Below are 21,559 nucleotides of genomic sequence, written 5' to 3'. Positions count from 1 at the left end.
AATAAGTCATTCTGGTATTCTTTCCAGCGTTAATGAAAATTGCTTACCAGATCTGATTTGAAGTAACTCATGGTGTTATCCTCCAGTAAGAAATATCTCCTTTTCCAATTTCTCATCTGGGGAAAAGAAAACCACAAATTACTTCCTCATACTCATGGCCTCATAATTTAACCTAAAATATCCCAAACTCAGAGCCCCTCACTGTGCCCCACCATAGTCCACTACACTCACCACAGCTCCCTGCTTCACACAGTAGCCAGACTTGATGACCGCCCGGTCCTGGGTCGGCTTGCCCAGAAAGTATGGCAGCTGGCTGTACGACCTCCGCAGCAACTCACGCTCCGAACCCTCCTGGCCCTCGCCCCCTTCCTGCTGTCGGAGGGAAATACACCATAGGTGATTTACATCCACAACATCTCAGTTCATTTACAACTTAATAAGAGGCTGACTAGGTAAGGCAATATCTAGTGAGGCCGAGTTATGGGGGTAGACATAAGTCATTATGGCACATTCAGTCCCACTTTATTTGGATAGTCCCCTAAAGGACTGTAGATGCTCAAACTATCAACTGCAACTCTATTGACATGCAACTAGTTAGGGATAGGTAGGGCAGCTAGCCTTGGCTACCTGCGTCTGGGTGATGATGGGAACTCCCCCAATGATGTCAGTCCTGTAGGAGACCTGCTTCTTGGGTCGCAGGATGTCCAGAAGAGCTTTCTGGTTCTCCACATTCTGTTGGGCATTACATGACTTTGGCACCTGCAAGAGAAAACAGTGTGACAAACATTCATAACATGTAGAGTAGACCTTGATTCTGTGACTGTTTCAGGGGGATAACACCTTAGGACAACCATATTTCTGTGTATGTTGGTTAGTCACTTCCGCAGACATCCGCTCCTGTTTCTAGCTCTTTTTTGAGGTTGGAGGGATTCCAAGCGTAGAGTGGGAGTAGTGCACAGCTCCCCCAAATCAAGGGCAGAAAGGTCTCTACCAACAATACACCATCCTGAGTCACTCTCTGACTCACACACACACACACGTGAAATCTTGAGATTTTACTCACTTTAACAGGAAATATTCAGTCATGAACAGGAAATCATCGTTTTCTAAAGAGGACTAGGCTGGGTCTTCAGGTCCTTAGTTATAGAAGACAGTGCAGAACTGAGTGAGACTCACAGTGATTTTGGTGGCCTTATTGAGAGCATTCACCCATTCCACCAGGTCCTGCTGATCATTGGCCTGGAGGAAGAATTTCCTCATGCCAGCGTTGATGACTGAGAAAGAGGAAGGGAAAGGCCAAGAAAGAGAAGGAAGACAATAGTGAGTAACCCAATTCAAAAGTTGACAACATGAAAATGTTTGTTTGACAAGATAAAACACTGTAGCTTAATTAGAGCTTGGTTGAGAGGGAATAGAGTGGATTGTCTGCTGTTACTAATATGACGAGGCATAGCAGGAGCATTGGGTCCATTACATGAGAGTGGAAAATGGCATCAAAGCCATCAGCAGCCCTACCCATCCCCGCTGTAATGACCATTCATCCCCAATGTTAACAAAAAAAGGGCTCGAGGCCATCACAAATCACACTTGTCAATCACAAAGGTCAATTCCTGATTCTGGCACAGAGAGCACTCCTGTCTCCATATATCGTTATCTCTTAATTATTTAATCCCTAACTTCCTCTACTTTTTGCCTTCTCCCCTTCTGATCAATGTGTTAAATTACATTATAGCCGAGCCTACCAGACGGGCTAAATGCCTTTTAGAGCACTAGCTGTTCCGGACGACTCTGTGATCACGCTCTCTGTAGCCGATGTGAGCAAGACCTTTAAACATTCACAAGGCCGCGGGGCCAGACGGATTACCAGGACATGTACTCAGAGCATGCGCGGACCAACTGGCAAGAGTCTTCACCAACATTTTTAACCTCTCCCTGACCGAGTCTGTAATACCTACAAGTTTCAAGCAGACCACCATAGTCCATGTGCCCAAGAAAGTGAAGGTAACCTGCCTAAATGACTACTGCCCATAGCACTCATGTCAGTAGCCATGAAATGCTTTAAAAATCTGGTCATCAACATCACCATCCCGGAAACCCTAGACCCACTCCAATTCGCATACCGCCCCAACAGATCACACAATCTCAATCGTACTCCACACTGCCCTTTTGCACCTGGACAAAAGGAACAGCTATGTGAGAATGTTGTTCATTGACTACAGCTCAGCGTTCAACATCAGTGCCAACAAAGTGCATCACTAAGCTAAGGACCTCAGTACTAAAGACCTCCCTCCACCTCCAGTTTTTAAGAGTAGGCAACAACACCTCTGCCATGCTGATCATCAACACAGGGGCCCCTCAGGGGTGCGTGCTTAGTTCCCTCCTGTACTCCCTGTTCACCCATGACTGTGTGGCCAAGCACAACTCAAACACCATCATTAAGGCTCTCTCGCTCAGCGTGATTCATCACTCCAGAGAACACGTTTCTACTGCTCCAGATTCCAATGGCGGAGAGCTTTACACCACTCCAGCCGACGCTTGGCATTGCACATGATGATTTTAGGCTTGTGTGCAGCTGCTTGGCCATGGAAACCCATTTTATGTTTGTCTACGGAGAATGCATGGCTGCGTGCTCAATTTTATACACGTCAGCAACAGGTGTAGCTGAAATAGCCGAATCCACTAACTTGAAGAGCTGTTCAAATACTTCTGAATATATAGTGTATGACAATCTGGATACCGCCCAAGCCTAGTAGATACAATTACAAATTCATTTAAATATTGTTTGGAATGATTTAACCCACAGATTACACATTATGTTGACCAGATACTCTAGTGGCCGCTCTAACAATGAAAATACATTTCTTCAAAAATGGAAAACAGTCGGGCGGAGGCAAGGTCAGGTGGGCCAATGAGAGGGCTACACGCGTGTGAACAAAAAGGCAGAATTCCAATAGTGTTTTTTTCTCAAAGTTAAATCAGTACACTCATAACAACCTAAGCATTACGAAACTTTTATTCAATCAAATAAGCCACACGTAGCAAATAAGCCATAAATGTTTTAGCCAAATATGACACTCATTGACCGCCATACAAAAACTCCTTGCTTTGTGTGCAAAGAAATATGAAGAAAAAAAAACGGCACCTGCTGGAGCAGATATTTTGGGCTATTATTATCACTCTGACTTCGCCTCTTTCTCTCTGTTTTACCCAATTCTTTTCCAACAGGAAATCCAGTTGACTGACAGGCTTCCCAGACTGCCTCCAATCTTTAAAATGTTCCTTAAGGTATCTTGTATTAGTGTACCAAGCTTGATACCTGCATCATAAAACGGAACAATTATTTTATCTGCTGGACTAGAGATAACATGACTGAACAAGGTGTTAATGGCCCGCAAGTGGTTTTGGAACAGCCTGCGACAGTTTAATGATGTAAAATGCGACCCACCAACAGAGATGCATCCAGACCAGCGCCAACGCACAATAGAAGGAAAAAAACTTTATGCCAGTCAAATGGGTGACAACTTTTGAGACAAGTGGTTCTCGGTAGTAATGGTGCAACCACCATGGTCACGAATCTGTGCTCTAGGGCACTCAGAAACATCGGTACAGCGAAGCCTAATCATTACAAAAATTCTGGCACAGCAAAATATTTGACAATGAAATGGTTGCACTTTAGAGTCCTGCTCACTAGTCACATCCCCACTTGTTATGTCCACACAAATCCCACAGTGATAGAAACTGAAAGCAGAGAGATCATCACCATGACTGAACATTAATGCTGTGGAATAAACGAGTGATTCAATGAGTGGGAGAGAATCAGTAACAGGCAGACATGGCATGGGCATTTTGTTAAACATACTGAGACAAGTAGACCATGGGAAAAAAATAAGATTAGGCAATTCATCTAAATGTGCCATAATTGAAACAAGAAGAAGCTGAAATGGTATCATATGCCATGTTACCGCATATATTTACCCCACATTAAGCTGTACCAACACAGTCTGGCTGAAGAGGTGTGTACCAAAGGTGGTGGGGGTTATCAATAGAAGTGAATAACAAGCTGGGAGAGGTCATCTAAGATCTGACTCACAGCTGCAATCATACACACAAAACGTGTGTGGTTGAGTCACACAGCAGCATCAGAGCCACAAACACACAGACATGAATCAGAATTTGCCACTCTGACTCTCATTTTACTGTAAGCCCATCTGGAAGTATGACTGCCTTTCTCAAACCTTCCCAAACAGCTTTCAATGAAAACGCCCATTAAGACATGTGCGGAAGGGAGGCGCGATGGTAATTATTGTCGAAATGAACAACAAAAATACACGCAAACAGCTGTTTTAAAAATGCCCCAGACTATCCAGAATGGGTTCAATTAGGATGCCAGCATCCTATCAAAACCCAAACACACACACAGAGACAGGGACAGTCAATGTAGTGTTTCATCCAACTGAGGACGATGGGGGGTGCTGACTAGGCTTGGGCGGTATCCAGATTGTCATACCAACCTTGTGCCATCTCAGGATATTCGGAAATACTAGAACTCAACACAAGGTGCACTATTTTCAAACCCCACTGATCCCCTGGCCTATTTTAAGGACATATATGCCAGCTTATAAAAGCTATACAAATAATAAAACAAGTTGTTATACTCACAGTCTGTTGCATGCACAAAACAAACATTATGATCCAGGAGGGGATTCCCTGCTGTTACCAAGTGAAGCTTGATTTTGGAAGAAGCTAACCCCTTCGTTAGACAGTCAACTAGCTACTAAATTATCAAACCAAACACACAATTGCAAAGCATTTAGCACATTTCAGACTTAACGTTAATAGTTATAAAATATTTAGCTGGCAAACATTTAGTTGGGAATTCCATACTGTAACTAAATCACCTGGCGTGCGCTGCAGAACAGGGATTGACTCATAAAAGGATCTCACGTCGTTGTGTGATTTTAAACACCACCTAACTGGGGACTACCGGTAAGCTTAAAATTGAAAAAAATGTATCTCCTAACGTATTGCACAAGAGGACAGCAGGTATTTACATAAAACCAGTTAAATGTAATCTACGCAACTCCCAAAAGTTATTGTTTATTATGAGAGGGCCATAAACAATAACTAGTAATGCTGCATACTCAAATAAAAAAGGTTAAAATCTCACCTTTCTGGTTAAAAAAAATGGTTAAACTGCTGAGGTGTAGTCACTTGAGGACACAAGTTCAAGTATAATATGAAATATTTTATGATGCATTTCCTATTCAACAAAACTGTATGACCAAGGCTTGAACGGACTTGTATGCTTTCTAAATATAGTGTCATCAAATTATAAAATGACTAAGAGTTCACCTTCCTTATAACTGTCAAATACATATTTGTATGTTTAGTGTTAGAGAAACATTGCATATCTTCTCTTGATCAAAACGTCTGCCCCCATCGCTGTGAACGGCTCACAGAACTCTAGCTTGGCTTCCTAAACTTGCTAGGAACTCGCCTTTCATCTCATTAATATTGTCCTTCTAAAAGTGTTTTTTTTCTCCATTAAAATCTGAATTATTTGAGATGAATGTCTATAAAAATCAATCTCTGAATGTGCTACAGTGATGAAACCACTCTCTCCTACTGCACTACAATGTAAGGATTGCAACCATGTGCTTTGTCAGTGGCGAGTTCAGCCAGGAGTTGATGGAAAGTCGGAAGAGCGAATTAAATGGTAGGAGGGACATCCCAGATACAAGTGGTTTCAGATCTCACATCCTACGTCACACAGGCTAAAAAAAAAAAATACACTACTGTGTCCGTGGGAACTAGGGCTATCGCTCATTTCGATCTATGGTGTCCACAGACCAATTTATAAGCAAAGATGTCTGTCGGAACCGGTACCAGAACCACGCAGGTCCCCTAAACGTGGGACTTCACATTTAAGAGGTTAAAAAGTAGTTACAAATATTAAAATGTATTAAAAAAAAAAATCTAAATAAATAGTTAGCGGTATTGACATAAAACATACAGTGGCTATTTCCAAATATGCCGCTATAAGGTATACCACCCAAGCCTAAAAGCCAATTTATGCTTGATGTGGCAATAAGGTCCTGAGGCTCCGTACAGAGGGTGCGACGCAACTGCGGAACCTCCGGAGGCTTGTGAAGGCCAAATCAAGCTCCGTACTGCATCGCTGTGCGCCTCCCAAATGTTTTAGCAATGCAGAGGGCTCTGTATAGCTGCCCACTGACATGATTGGTTGACGGTAGGTGGGGCTGTACGTCCTGTATAAACACAAACTCACATCCGTGACAACAGCTCTGCACCGCAAAGTACAAGTAGTATGAATGCCCTGACTTCTACAGAGGCCGCATCTCAGTAAATGCTGTACGGCCAATGCAGATGCCGGAATGACCATAAAATTGGCTTTAAATGCTGACGCTGACACACACACACACACTTCTGAACCAGATCAACCAAGAGGGCAAGAAGGGACCATATACAGTAAGTACCCTGGTCAGCTGCTACCCTGCATGCCTCTGTTGAAGCTAAGCAGGGATGTCCTTAGCATGCCAAGGGGAAAGCAAGCAGAGGTGAAAGAGGTGAGAGAAGGGCAAGTATGCATTCCTCCCTCAGGTTCAAGTTAATCTAAACACTCTAGCCTTGTGTACATGGTGGCATCTGTCAGGGCAGGCAGATGGTCATTGTCAATCCTGAAAAGATATGAATGTATTGCTGGACAGAAACATGGACTCAGCTACCCCCATATGATTTCATCATTTGGCCTATTCAGCTCACACAACTGGGGGAAAAAAGAGCCCATGGCCATATACACTTTATTTTATTTCACCTTTATTTAACCAGGTAGGCTAGGTAGGCTGTAACTGCGACCTGGCCAAGATAATGCAAAGCAGTTCGACACATACAACAGAGTTACACATGGAATAAACAAACAAACAGTCAATAATACAGTAGAAAAAGTCTATATACAGTATGTGCAAATGTAGGATAAGGGAGGTAAGGCAATAAATAGGCTATGGTGGCGAAGTAATTACAATATAGCAATTAAACACTGGAGTGAATAGATGTGCAGAAGATGAATGTGCAAGTAGAGATACTGGGGTGCAAAGGAGCAAGATAAATAAATCAATAAATAGAGTATGGGGATGTCCACTACAGTTTAGATGTCCACTAACCTTCTAAATCAAGAACTAAGTTTACAGAACTCTATATACAGTATCTGTGGCTATGGTTTATAAATACGGAAGAGGTCATAAAAAGCCCAGCCAAGTTGCAAACATTTCCATATGAATTGAGCCGAGAAAAGAGAATAGTTATTCTCAAAACAATCTTACCAAAGCAAAACTCCGCCTTTGGTCTTTGCTTAGTGGCATCGCTGACCTACGAGGCAAGAGAAGTACAAAAACCACAATTAACAATTGTGCACAGTGAACGTACACAGAGTATTTAAAACATTTAGAACACCTGCTCTTTCCATGACAGAGTGACCAGGTGAATGCTATGATCCCTTACTGAATTTAAATCCACTTCAAATCAGTGTAGATGAAGGGAAGAAGCCAGGTTAAAGAAATATCAGATGCCAGGCACATTGGTTTGTGTATAAAATCAAGGATGTGCAAATTCATTAGCAAATCTCTTACCTTGGAGATGTATGTGAGTTTGAGTGAGCCAACACAGTCCGCACCAATGGGCAGGTTCTATATGGGAAATAGTTAGGTGAGGAACTATTATATAGCATTGAATACTGGATATTGTTATAAACCCTGACGCAAACCATGACCTTTTATGTGGGGTGCTCTCATATTACGCATTTGGGGTATTCTAAAGAAGAGACAGTGGGGTACGGGGAACTTCAACAAAAAATGAGAACAAAAGTGGATTTAGGATACATTGTTCGGTTATTAAGATTCTGATTGAACTTACAGCTTTTCTATATAAAAAGAACATGGGGGAATAATTCACTCTCCGCAAAAGGCATGAATAACTTATGTTTTAGCACACTCGCTAAGTCTGTAAAGATTGTAGGGCTGGCACAGGGAGGACAAGCTTCATTTCCAAAAGTTCCAAATACACAGGGGGTGTCACCAAAGCCGTATTTCATTCATTAGGTATGTCATAGTTATTTTTCAAAGATGCATTATGATGCATTACAAGCGCAAAACATTTTAACAAAAATGACAATTTTGACATTAAGCGGGGTCATTTCGCATAACAATTACTCGTAAAAATATCATGGCTATATACAGGGAGTAACAGTACCGAGTCAATGTGCTGGGGTATGAGGTAATTGAGGTAGATACACAATATATACAAAGGTATGTGGACACCCCTTCAAATTAGTGGATTTGGCTATTTGTGTATAAAAATCAACTACAGTCTTTCAACCCCCATCAACAAACAAGGGCTCAGTGACTTTCAACGCAGCACCATCATAGGATGACACCAACTAGTCAGTTTGTCAAATTTCTGCCCTGCTAGAGCTGCACCGGTCAACTGTAAGTGCTGTTATTGTGAAGTGGAAAGTCTAGGAGCAACAACGGCTCAGCCGCGAAGAGGTAGGCCACACAAGCTCACAAAACAGGACCGCCAAGTGCTGAAGCGCGTAAAATTCATGTCCTCGGACGCAACACTCACTACCGAGTTCCAAACTGCCTCTGGAAGCAATGTCAGCACATGAACTGTTTGCCGGGTGCTTCATGAAAAAGATTTCCATGGCTGAGCAGCCGCACACAAGCCTAAAATCACCATGTGCAATGCCAAGCGTCTGCTGGAGTGGTGTAAAGCTTGCCGCCATTGGACTCTGGAGCAGTGGAAACGCATTCCCTGGAGTGATGCATTACGCTTCACAATCTGAAGTATCTGGGTTTGGCGGATGCCAGGAGACCGCTACCTGCCCGAATTCATAGTGCCAGCTGTAAAGTTTAGTGGAGGAAGAATAATGGTCTGGGGCTGTTTTTCATGGTTCGGGCTAGGCCCCTTAGTTCCAGTGAAGGGAAATCTTGATGCTACAGCATAAAATGACATTCTAGACAACTCCATGCTTCCAACATTGTGGCAACAGTTTGGGGAAGGCCCTTTCCTGTTTCAGCATGACAACGCCCCATGAGGTCCACACAGAAAAGGTTTATCGAGATGAACTGGCCTGCACAGAACCCTGACCTTGCTTCCAGAAAAACTAAGGACAGTGGGCTCGCCTTCTCCGTGGCCGACGCGAGTAAAACCCTCGCAAGGCTGCCAGCCTCGACGGCATCCCTAGGAACGTCCTCAGAGAATGCGCAGACCAGCTGGCTAGTGTGTTTACGGACATATTCAATCTCTCCCTATCCCAGTCTGCTGTCCCCACATGCTTCAAGATGGCCTCCATTGTTCCTGTACCCAAGAATGCAAAGGTAACTGAACTAATCCCCCCGTAGCACTCACTTCTGTCATCATGAAGTGCTTTGAGAGACTAGTCAAGGATCATATCACCTCCACCTTACCTGTCACCATAGACCCTCTTCAATTTGCTTACTGCCCCAATAGGTCCACAGACGATGCAATTGCCATCACACTACACAATCCCATCAGGACAAGAGAAATACCTATGAAAGAATGCTGTTCATTGACTATAGCTCAGCATTCAACACCATAGTACCCTCCAAGCTCATCATTAAGCTTGAGGCCCTGGGTCTCAACCCCAACCTGTGCAATTGGGTCATGGACTTCCTGACGGGCCACCTCCAGGTGGTGAAGGTAGGAAACATAATCTCCACCCCGCTGATCCTCAACACTGGGGCCCCACAAGGGTGCGTGCTTAGCCCTCTCCTGTACTCTCATGACTGCATGGCCATGCACGCCTCCAACTCAATCATCAAGTTTGCAGAAGACACAACAGTAGTAGGCTTGATTACCAACAACGACGAGACAGCCTACAGGGGGGTGGTGAGGGTTCTCGGAGTATGGTGTCAGGAAAATAACATCTCACTCAATATCAACAAAACAAAGGAGATGATCATGGACTTCAGGAAACAGCAGATGTTAGAATTGTTCTTCGACTGTGACAGAGTATTTTGTGTAGATCGTTGACAAATAATTACAATTAAATCCATTTCAATCCCACTTTGTAACACAACAAAATGTGGAAAAGGCAAGGGGTGTGAATGCTTTCTGAAGGCACTGTACGTATTGTATGGTCACTGTGGGGACAATCTCGTTGATGCACTTATTAATTCTTAAAAGTCTAAGCTGACATTTGAAATTGTTTTAAGGTCATAACATGGATAATTTCGATATTTGATTATGAATTTAAGGATCAATTTAAATATTGAATTTGGCTTTTACTACTATAGTAAACTCAGCAAAAAAAAGCTACGTCCTCACTGTCAACTGCGTTTATTTTCAGCAAACTTAACCTGTTAGGGCTAGGGGGCAGTATTTACACGGCCGGATAAAAAACGTACCCGATTTAATCTGGTTATTACTACTGCCCAGAAACTAGAATATGCATATAATTGGCTTTGGATAGAAAACACCCTAAAGTTTCTAAAACTGTTTGAATGGTGTCTGTGAGTATAACAGAACTCATATGGCAGGCAAAAACCTGAGAAGATTCTGTACAGGAAGTGCCCTCTCTGACCATTCCTTGAGCTTCTTGGCTCTGTTTATTGAAAATGTAGGATCTTTGCTGTAACGTGACACTTCCTACGGTTCCAATAGGCTCTCAGAACCCGGGAAAAAGCTGAATGATGTAATTCCAGCCACTGGCTGAAACACATTAGCGCCTTTGGTAAGTTGCCGATCAGAGGACCATCAGACTGAGGCTCGTGCACAAAGGGATCCCATGTTTTTATTTTCTCTCTCTTTGAACGTAAACACGCTTTCCCGGTCGGAATATTATCGCTTTTTTATGGAGAAAAATGGCATAAAAATTGATTTTAAACAGCGGTTGACATGCTTCGAAGTACGGTAATGGAATATTTAGAAATGTTTTGTCACGAAACGCGTCGTGCGCGTCACCCTTCTTTACCCTTTCGGATAGTGTCTTGAACGCACGAACAAAACGCCGCTATTTGGATATAACTATGGATTATTTTGAACCAAACCAACATTTGTTATTGAAGTAGAAGTCCTGGGAGTGCATTCTGACGAAGAACAGCAAAGGTAATAACATTTTTCTTATAGTAAATCTGACTTTGGTGAGGGCTAAACTTGTTGGGTGTCTAAATAGCTAGCCCTGTGATGCCGGGCTATCTACTCAGAATATTGCAAAATGTGCTTTCACCGAAAAGCTATTTTAAAATCGGACATAGCGAGTGCATAGAGGAGTTCTGTATCTATAATTCTTAAAATAATTATGTTTTTTTGTGAACGTTTATCGTGAGTAATTTAGTAAATTCACCGGAAGTTTGCTAGTATGCTAGTTCTGAACGTCACATGCTAATGTAAAAAGCTGGTTTTTGATATAAATATGAACTTGATTGAACAAAACATGCATGTATTGTATAACATAATGTCCTAAGATTGTCATCTGATGAAGATCAAAGGTTAGTGCTGCATTTAGCTGTGGTTTGGGTTTATGTGACATTATATGCTAGCTTGAAAAATGGGTGTCTGATTATTTCTGGCTGGGTACTCTGCTGACATAATCTAATGTTTTGCTTTCGTTGTAAAGCCTTTTTGAAATCGGACAGTGTGGTTAGATTAACGAGAGTCTTGTCTTTAAAATGGTGTAAAATAGTAATATGTTTGAGAAATTGAAGTAATAACATTTCTAAGGTATTTGAATAACGCGCCACAGGATTCCACTGGCTGTTACGTAGGTGGGACGAAATCATCCACTGGCCCTAGAGAAGTTAACATGTGTAAATATTTATATGAACATAAGATTCAACAACTGAGACAAACTGAACAAGTTCCACAGACATGTGACTAACAGAAATGGAATAGTGTCCCCCTGAACAAAGGGGGGGTCAAAATCAAAAGTAACAGTCAGTATCTGGTGTGGCCACCAGCTGCATTAAGTACTACAGTGAATCTCCTCCTCATGGACTACACCAGATTTGCCAGTTCTTGCTGTGAGATGTTACCCCACTCTTCCACCAAGGCACCTACAAGTTCCCGGACATTTCCGAGGGGAATGGCCCTAGCCCTCACTCTCTGATCCAACAGGTCCCAAACGTGCTCAATGGGATTGAGATCCGGGCTCTTCTCATGGCAGAACACTGACATTCTTGTCTTGCAGGAAATCACGCAAAGAACAAGCAGTATGGCTGGTGGCATTGTCATGCTGGAGGGTCATGTCAGGATGAGCCTGCAGGAAGGGTACCACATGAGGAAGGAGGATGTCTTCCCAACAACGCACAGTGTTGAGATTGTCTGCAATGACAACAAGCTCAGTCCGATGATGCTGTGACACACCACCCCAGACCATGACGGACCCTCAACCTCCAAATCAATCCCGTTTCAGTGTACAGGCCTCAGTGTAATGCTCACTCCTTCGACGATAAATGCGAATCCGACCATCACCCCTGGTGAGACAAAACCTCAACTCGTCAGTGAAGAGCACTTTTTGCCAGTCCTGTCTGGTCCAGCGACGGTGTCTATGTGCCCATAGGCGACGTTGTTGCCTACAAGCCCTCAGTCAAGCCTCTCTCAGCCTATTGCGGACAGTCTGAGCACTGATGGAGGGATTGTGCGTTCCTGGTATAACTCGGGCAGTTGTTGTTGCCATCCTGTACCTGTCCCGGAGGTGTGATGTTCGGATGTACCAATCCTGTGCCGATGTTGTTACACGTGGTGTGCCACTGCGAGAACGATCAGCTGTCCGTCCTGTCTCCCTGTAGCGCTGTCTTAGTACGCTCACAGTACGGACATTGCAATTTATTGCCCTAGCCACGTCTGCAGTCCTCATGCCTCCGTGCAGCATGCCTAAGCCTAGTTCACGCAGATGAGCAGGGACCCTGGACATCTTTCTTTTAGTGTTTTTCCAGAGTCAGTAGAAAGGCCTCTTTAGTGTCCCAAGTTTTCATAACCGTGACCTTAATTGCCTACCGTCTGTAAGCTGTTAATGTCTTAACGACCGTTCCACAGGTGCATGTTCATTAATTGTTTATGGTTCATTGAACAAGCATGGGAAACAGTGTTTAAACCCTTAAAATGAAGATCTGTGAAGTCATTTGGATTTTTACTAATTATCTTTGAAAGACAGGGTCGTGAAAAAGGGACGTTTCTTTTTTTGCTGAGTTATATATCTCCTTGATATATGACAGACACTTCAAAACCGTATTTATTTATTCAATGTGTTTCTATATAAACTCCCAAAAAAAGGAACGTCCCTTTTTGTTCATACAAATATATACACATGTTAAGTTTGCTGAAAATAAACGCAGTTGACAGCGAGAGGACGTCTCTTTTTTTACTGAGTTTATATATACTGCAAAAAAAAATAAAAGGGAACACTTAAACAACACATCCTAGATCTGAATGAAAGAAATAATCTTATTAAATACTTTTTTCTTTACATAGTTGAATGTGCTGAGAACAAAATCACACAAAAATAATCAATGGAAATCCAATTTATCAACCCATGGAGGTCTGGATTTGGAGTCACACTCAAAATGAACGTGGAAAACCACACTACAGGCTGATCCAACTTTGATGTAATGTCCTTAAAACAAGTCAAAATGAGGCTCAGTCGTGTGTGTGGCCTCCACGTGCCTGTATGACCTCCCTACAACGCCTGGACATGCTCCTGATGAGGTGGCGGATGGTCTCCTGAGGGATCTCCTCCCAGACCTGGACTAAAGCATCCGCCAACTCCTGGACAGTCTGTGGTGCAACGTGGCGTTGGTGGATGGAGCGAGACATGATATCCCAGATGTGCTCAATTGGATTCAGGTCTGGGGAACGGGCGGCCCAGTCCATAGCATCAATGCCTTCCTCTTGCAGGAACTGCTGACACACTCCGCCGCATGAGGTCTAGCATTGTCTTGCATTAGGAGGAACCCAGGGCCAACCGCACCAGCATATGGTCTCATAAGGGGTCTGAGGATCTCATCTCGGTACCTAATGGCAGTCAGGCTACCTCTGGCGAGCACATGGAGGGCTGTGCGGCCCCCCAAAGAAATGCCACCCCACACCATGACTGACCCACCGCCAAACCGGTCATGCTGGAGGATGTTGCAGGCAGCAGAATGTTCTCCACGGCATCTCCGGACTCTGTCACGTGCTCAGTGTGAACCTGCTTTCATCTGTGAAGAGCAAAGGGCGCCAGTGGCGAATTTGCCAATCTTGGTGTTCTCTGGCAAATGCCAAATGTCCTGCACGGTGTTGGGCTGTAAGCACAACCCCCACCTGTGGACGTCGTGCCCTCATACCACCCTCACGGAGTCTGTTTCTGACCGTTTGAGCAGACACATGCACATTTGTGGCCTGCTGGAGGTCATTTTGCAGGGCTCTGGGAGTGCTTCTCCTGCTCCTCCTTGCACAAAGGCGGAGGTAGCGGTCCTGCTGCTGGTTTGTTGCCCTCCTACGGCCTCCTCCACGTCTCCTGATGTACTGGCCTGTCTCCTGGTAGCGCCTCCATGCTCTGGACACTACGCTGACAGACACAGCAAACCTTCTTGCCACAGCTCGCATTGATGTGCCATCCTGGATGAGCTGCACTACCTGAGCCACTTGTGTGGGTTGTAGACTCCGTCCCATGCTACCACTAGAGTGAAAGCACCGCTAGCATTCAAAAGTGACCAAAACATCAGCCAGGAAGCATAGGAACTGAGAAGTGGTCTGTGGTCCCCGCCTGCAGAACCACTCCTTTATTGGGGGTGTCTTGCTAATTGCCTATAATTTCCACCTGTTGTCTATTCCATTTGCACAACAGCATGTGAAATTTATTGTCAATCGGTGTTGCTTCCTAAGTGGACAGTTTGATTTCACAGAAGTGTGATTGACTTGGAGTTACATTGTGTTGTTTAAGTGTTCCCTTTATTTTTTTGAGCAGTGTATATTACATACACGTCAAACGTTTGGACACTACCACCTATTCAAAGATGTATTTTTTACAAATGTTCTACATTGTAGAATAATAGTGAACACAGCAAAATGATGAAATAACACATATGGATTTGTTAAACAAATCAAAATATATTTTATATTTGAGATTCTTCAAAGTATCCCCCTTTGCCTTGACACATTTGCACACTCTTGGCATTCTCTCAACCAGCTTCATGAGGTAGTCACCAGGAATGCGTTTCAAGTAACAGGTCTGCCTCGAGCAAACACCATGATGTTCGTGAGAGTCTCCCCTTTCTATAGAATGGTCATATGTGGTCAAACCATTCTGATGCTACAGACGTTTTTGTGAAAAGACTAATACTTAGAAAAAAGCTACTGCAGAATTTATGTATTTTTGTTTCATAGCTGGTAGCTAATCACACCAAGACCTACGAATCCTATGTATCCCACCTCACGCACGGCGCATCAAGACTGCCTGGTGGGGAGCTGTGCAAACTGTGGTTGAAGTGAAGATACATATTTTGAAGTGCTGTGCACAGTCATAAAAGTTGGTCTAGTTTACTCAAAAGTCTACCCAAGTGAGCCTTTGTGATTTACACTTTTGTTCACAAGCTAGGTTGTTTTTCAATATTTGAGTGTACGCTTCAGCAGCTGAACATTAGTCTCATCTGTGATATTTTGGTTAAAAGACACGGGTCACAAAATGTTATAACATTTAGCAATATACGACATCACTTCTTACTAGCAGTGGTGATTTTAGCATGTAACTCTTGGTGGGGAAAACAAACATATTTGTTGATGAATGCCAGCAAAGCCACTACACAACACATTATAATTGCACTATAATGGTGACAAACGGTGCCCGACAACTGTTATGACCTACATAAAGCTGTCCCAACAGCAGAGCTTTCTTTTCAGCACCATGGCGTGAATCCTTACCACTGCTACACCTGGCTATCAGCGGAACCTTGTCTGGCAGCGCAACAGTTCATTCAGCCTCATTTACTGCCTTTTTTAAAAACATAGCTGATCAGAATTCAGAATATGGGCCATTCTTACAGAATTCTCCTGTACACAAAGTCAGTACCATAGGATAAATAAAGGGGGCATATAAGCAGACAATTAAAGTTCTTACAATATTCAAGGCTATAGGCTACATGTGCGCCACCAAGTCAAAACAGTAGGCCAAGTTATGAGGGGGAAAAGGACCAAATTATTAGGTTGAGGCACATGGGCTATTAACAGCTTAATACACAGCATACACTTAGTATTACTGTCTTTGCTACAGTATACATATCTCCTTGGCATATTACATAATTCATGCAGCAGAATACAATACATTTTTGGACTCACCTTGTTGTGCTGTGCTCACTTGAACAAGGTGGCGCGTCAGTCCTTCTTGTGGTCATATTTTGTCATCAAACTTTGTCATCAAAGTCTGGCATTCTCTGGATTTATGGTGCTTTCAAGACAACTTGGAACTCAGAAAAAAACAAGTTCGAATCATGATGTCAATGATCTTCAGGTCGGAGCTCTAGAAAGAGGCCCGAGTTCCCGACTTGGAATTCCAAGTAGGTTGACCATTCAAAACGTATTTCCCCAGTCGGAGCTAGTTTTTTTCCCCCCCAGAGTTCTCAGTTGTCTTGAACTCACTGAAATCTGAGATTTCCCAGTTCTAAGTTTCCATTTGTTTTGAGCGCGGCAGAAGTCATGCTTGATTGGCCATACTGTCAATGTATTCAACCTTTTCTGGCCCATGGTGTTGCATGTTTATCCTTTTAAGCTTGGAAAAAAGACCCTTAAACCCAGACTTGGACCACATACCCTCTCCACCGAATAGCAAGCTAGTGATTGCTTTGCAACACTTGCAGTTAGCCACTGATTCCTTCCAAACCCCTCATTTTTGAACTTGCGATTTCCAAGTTGTCTAATGTTTATGTCCAATGAGCATACGTTATATCTTCAATTTCTCTTCATATGACAAAGACTGAAAAAGATTTGACAGTAGATTGTCAACTTGATTCATGATTACTGCTTGTCTAGCTTGCTAGCTAAGCTTTTGAAAGTATGATGTTGACATGATCAGTCCAATCAAAGCTACAGTAGATATAACATGATTTGACGTCATTTCATCTGTGGCCAATTACCTTGAGACTTTTTGGATGGGCACTTCTAACGTAACTCTATGGCAGCACCCAAGGGGCTTGAACTTTCTATCTCTCCCTGTAGATTTTGCGCTGAGTGTCACCATGAGTGACAGAACACTGAGCCAATTCCAGCACAACTGGAGAACATTAGAAAACCCCTACGCTGTGTATTTTCTGCTGACTGCCCCACCACCACAGAAAGCACTGAGCGAGGCTGAAACACCTGCATTTTGGAGCTGCCTTAAGAAAGCAAATAAGAGACCATAGTTGTGTGTGGCCTTAACTTGTATGTGGCGTTATTCACTTTTACATTGTTTGCAAACTGATATGTGACATGTATTAATACAAAAATAACATGCAAAAACAGGAAACAAAAAATATACTTTGTTTTAGCTAAACAGGTGGGGCTCAAAACAGGTGGCTCTGCCCCACCTGCCCTGAAGGACGGGTCGCAACTGCTTACTAGTAATACATTTGTTTTTGAAACATTACAAGCATGCTCACCCGTTTGTTGTTTTTGGTGTAATAATGACACAAACGTGTTGGCTGGTAAAAAAAATCTCAGTAGCTGGTAGATTTTTAAACAAAAAAGTTAGTTTTAGGCCCTAAAGTGATCTATTATGTTATCAAAGCTCTAGTTTTGAAAGATAATATGGTCTGAGAAGAACAATATTGGCAGGTGAGCCATACAGCCAATATACTGTGATAATGTATTAGGCCTGCCTACTGCACAAACCACATTCCTACAGAACTGTCTTTATTTGGTAAATGCAAAAAAAATGCTTTTTGACTGAAAGTGATCTTTACTCAGAAAAGGTTGGTGACCACTGCTCTAGGGGTTAAACACCTCAATGTTATCAGATGAATCGAGGAACATATTCCAGTCTGTGCTAGGGAAACAGTCCTGTAGCTTAGCATCTGCTTCATCAGACCACTTCCTTCTTAACCTGTCTGGGCCAGTGGGACGCTTGCGTCCCACCCTAATCAACAGCCAGTGGAATCGCGTCGCGCTAAATGCAAAACCTCATCAATGCTATAACTTCAATTTCTCAAACATATGACTATTTTACACCATTTTCTAGATACACCTCTCCTGAATCGAACCACATTGTCCGATTTCAAAAAGGCTTTACAGCAAAAGCAAAACATTAGATTATGTCAGCAGAGTACCCAGCCAGAAATAATCACACAGCCATTTTCAAAGCAACTAGCATGCATCACAAATACCCAAAACACAGCTAAATGCAGCACTAACCTTTGACAACCTTCATCAGATGACACTCCTAGGACATCATGTTACACAACACATGCATTTTTTGTTCGATAAAGTTCATATTTATATATAAAAACAGCATTTTACATCGGCGCATGACGTTCAGAAAATCTTTTCCCTCAAATGCTTCCGATGATCAGCGCTACAATTTACAAAATTACTATTCGAAAACATTGTTAAAATGTAATATTGTCATTCAAAGACTTATAGATTAACATGTCTTGAATGCCATCTCTTTGCCAGATTTAAAAATAACTTTACTGGGAAATCACACTTTGCAATAAACGACGTGGTATGCCCAGAAAAAAGTCTAGGCTATAAATGTTGGAGCCATCTTAGAACGATCAACCATCAAAAATACTATTGTAAATAATCCCTTACCTTTGATTATCTTTATCAGAAGGCACTTCTAGGAATCCCAGGTCCATAACAAATGTAGTTTTGTTCAAAAAAGTTAATAATTTATGTCCCAATAGTGTTAGCGCTCCGAAGGCTAGTGAAAATGTACCGTGTGCGTCTGACTTGTCGTCAGGAATGAGCAAAAAATATATATTTAAGTTCGTTCAAACATGTCAAACGTTGTATAACATAAATCTTTAGGGGCTTTTTCAACCAGGGCTTCAATAATATTCCATTGGGACGGTTGCATTGTCTTTCAAAACGTTTCGAAAAGGGAGAGTACCCATGGGGCCGACGTCACAATGGTAATGGCCCATCCCCTGTGACCAAGGTAAACATCCTCTCTTTTAGTCAATTTTGATAGTAGGAGGCTCAAACCACTTTGTAAAGACTGGGGACATCTAGTGGAAGCCATAGGAAGTGCTAAATGAATCACAAGCCCCTGTGTGTTTCAATGGCAAATGTTTGAAGTGATATCCACACATCAGATTTCAGTTTCCTGTCAGGATTTGTCTCAGGGTTTTGACTGCCATATGAGTTCTGTTATACTCACAGACACCATTCAAACAGTTTTAGAAACTTTAGGGTGTTTTCTATCCAAATCAAACAATTATATTCATATTCTAGTTACTGGGCAGGAGTAGTAACCAGATTAAATCGGGTACGTTTTTTTATCCGGCCGTGCAAATACTGCCCCCTAGCCCTAACAGGTTTTAAAAGGAGTATGGGGGGGGGGGGGGGGGTTTAAAGGGTGTGTGTGTGTCAAGCACCAGATCGCAACCCAATTGAACACTTATGTGGGGCCATATAAAATCTGCGAAACGGAAAACACGGACGGAATCACGGAATCCAGAGAATAAAACGTAATTCAACTAAATTAAAACATTTATTTAACTTAACAAATAAAAAAAACAAAGTTTATAATAAGACATGAACAGAATGCATCAGTGAGTTGGATTTCCTGCAACTTTTTGAAGAGGCAACGAGAGTCCCCCTCTGTATGTACGGTGTGCACAGCTACCACTTTGTGTAGCCGTTAGCGATGATGCTAATGAAAAATCTTCTGGTAGATGGAAAGGCATTCCCAAAATCAGTTAATTGTTAACTACAAAGTAGCCTATGCTTACCTGGCAAAATAATATCATGATTATTTGCATCAACTCTACCATCACGTGCGCTACAAAAACACCATTAACCAACAGCCTCTTGCTATGTGCGTACTGGAATTAATGAGTACATTCAACAACAAAAAATCCCAAACCTAAAAGGTGGTCTCCTGATGTGGTTTACGAATTGTAGTCAACATAGAAAAACAACTCAATTGGATGTTCTACTAAAAAAAAGTGATTTTGCAAGAAAAAAGCTGGGGGGGAAACCTGGAAAAATAAAAAGGATTTTGGGAAAACATTTAAACTTTTATATGGCCCTACTTGTGGGAGATTCTTCAGCGACACATGAGACAGCGTTTTCCACCACCATCAACAAAACAACAAATGATAGAATGTAATGTGGAAGAATAGTTTTGCATCCCTCCAGTAGAGTTCCAGACACTTTTAGAATCCATGCCAAGGTGCATTGAACCTGTTCCGGCGGCTTGTGGTGGCCCAACACCATATTATTTTGGCAGTTACCTGTAATTTATCATATTTCAAAATGCCCATCCCTAACAGTAACAGCCACAATGCTAACAGCTAATGCTCGCCAGCTGTCCTACTGTATGTTACCTGAGGGTTATCCATGTACCACACTAGGCTGCCCGGCTGGGTGTCCAGGATGAAGTAGCGGCGCAGGAACTTCCCACTGCTCTCGTTTTCCTCGATGTCCAGGAAGCCACAGATCCGGTTCTGCCGATCCACGTAAGGCATCTCCAGGGCTGGCACATTCCCTGACCCAGGGGCCGGGAGAGAGGAGGGGAAGGGGTTAGATGGAGGAGAGCCTGGAGGGAGGGGAGAGAGAGAAGTGAGTTGATAAGGTGTAATGAAGAGTTGTAGTCCAGTGTTCTCTGGCAAGCCTTGGCAGCCTCTCTGCCACCTGGTACTAGGATCGTGTGACAAACTTCAACTCCATCTCATTTATCCCTTTCCATGTAATCAGTTTCCTTCTGTCACCTACTCTACCATCCCCCTCTCTCCTTTTTTCCCCTCCCTCCCTTCACATCTGGTAAGCCTCTGCCGTCTACCCAAGCCTTCTTTTCGCCTCTACAAACTCAAAGCTGAGAAATAATTTCATAGACGGTAACTTGACTGAGAACAGTTTCATTTACAGTACAGACCTGGAGCTCAGTCAACATCTCAACAACCAGATACTCTGAGGAGCTGGGGTGAGCAATATTTATTAACTCAAAGACTGAGCAGGCAGCCAACCAACTGACATCTCCTGGTGGATCAAATTACTAATATTGATTTCAACTCTCCAACTCAAAAGACTAGTGAAAGATTACAACATGTAGGTAAACGTAATACTTGTGTGGATATAATTCTGCACAGATTGCTGTAGCATGGTTTAACTGTCATCTAGGGATGCAAATGTCTGTCAATTTTGCTGCTGACTAACTGACCCTCATTAACTGGTCAACAAAACAGTTACATTTTTTCCAAACAGTAAAATGAATTGACCAACAGAAAATACTATCAGAGATCTGTATATAATGACGAGATGCTTATGTTTTCGCCCTAACGAACGGGAGTCGTACCAAGGCGGGAAGGCAGGCGACAAGCTTAGGCCCAAAATAAGCCATAGAAAT

General features: G+C 42.8%; 1 protein-coding gene across 14 annotated transcripts in view; it reads right to left on the bottom strand.

Moving 5' to 3' along the window:
• Positions 1-21,559, bottom strand: part of LOC106607536 (pleckstrin homology domain-containing family A member 1) — a 76,621-nt gene that overhangs the window by 38,826 nt on the left and 16,236 nt on the right. For 13 of the 14 annotated variants that reach the window (XM_045721288.1, XM_014204579.2, XM_014204651.2 and 10 more), the window contains exons 2-8: positions 20,541-20,752; positions 7,647-7,703; positions 7,341-7,386; positions 1,177-1,274; positions 628-759; positions 232-372; positions 48-116 (exon numbers count right to left, since the gene is read on the bottom strand). In XM_045721288.1, the coding sequence (XP_045577244.1) occupies positions 48-116; positions 232-372; positions 628-759; positions 1,177-1,274; positions 7,341-7,386; positions 7,647-7,703; positions 20,541-20,681 (684 nt within the window). In that variant the 5' untranslated portion in view covers positions 20,682-20,752. Of the gene's footprint in view, positions 1-47; positions 117-231; positions 373-627; positions 760-1,176; positions 1,275-7,340; positions 7,387-7,646; positions 7,704-20,540; positions 20,753-21,559 lie in introns of those variants that run through there. The other variant, XM_045721309.1, reaches the window with a different exon arrangement.

This window comes from Salmo salar, chromosome ssa01, assembly GCF_905237065.1.
Source record: "Salmo salar chromosome ssa01, Ssal_v3.1, whole genome shotgun sequence".
Classification (NCBI taxonomy): Eukaryota; Metazoa; Chordata; class Actinopteri; order Salmoniformes; family Salmonidae; genus Salmo; species Salmo salar.
The sequence above is the reverse complement of the archived record's forward strand: the minus strand, read 5'-3'. Positions and strand labels throughout refer to the sequence as shown.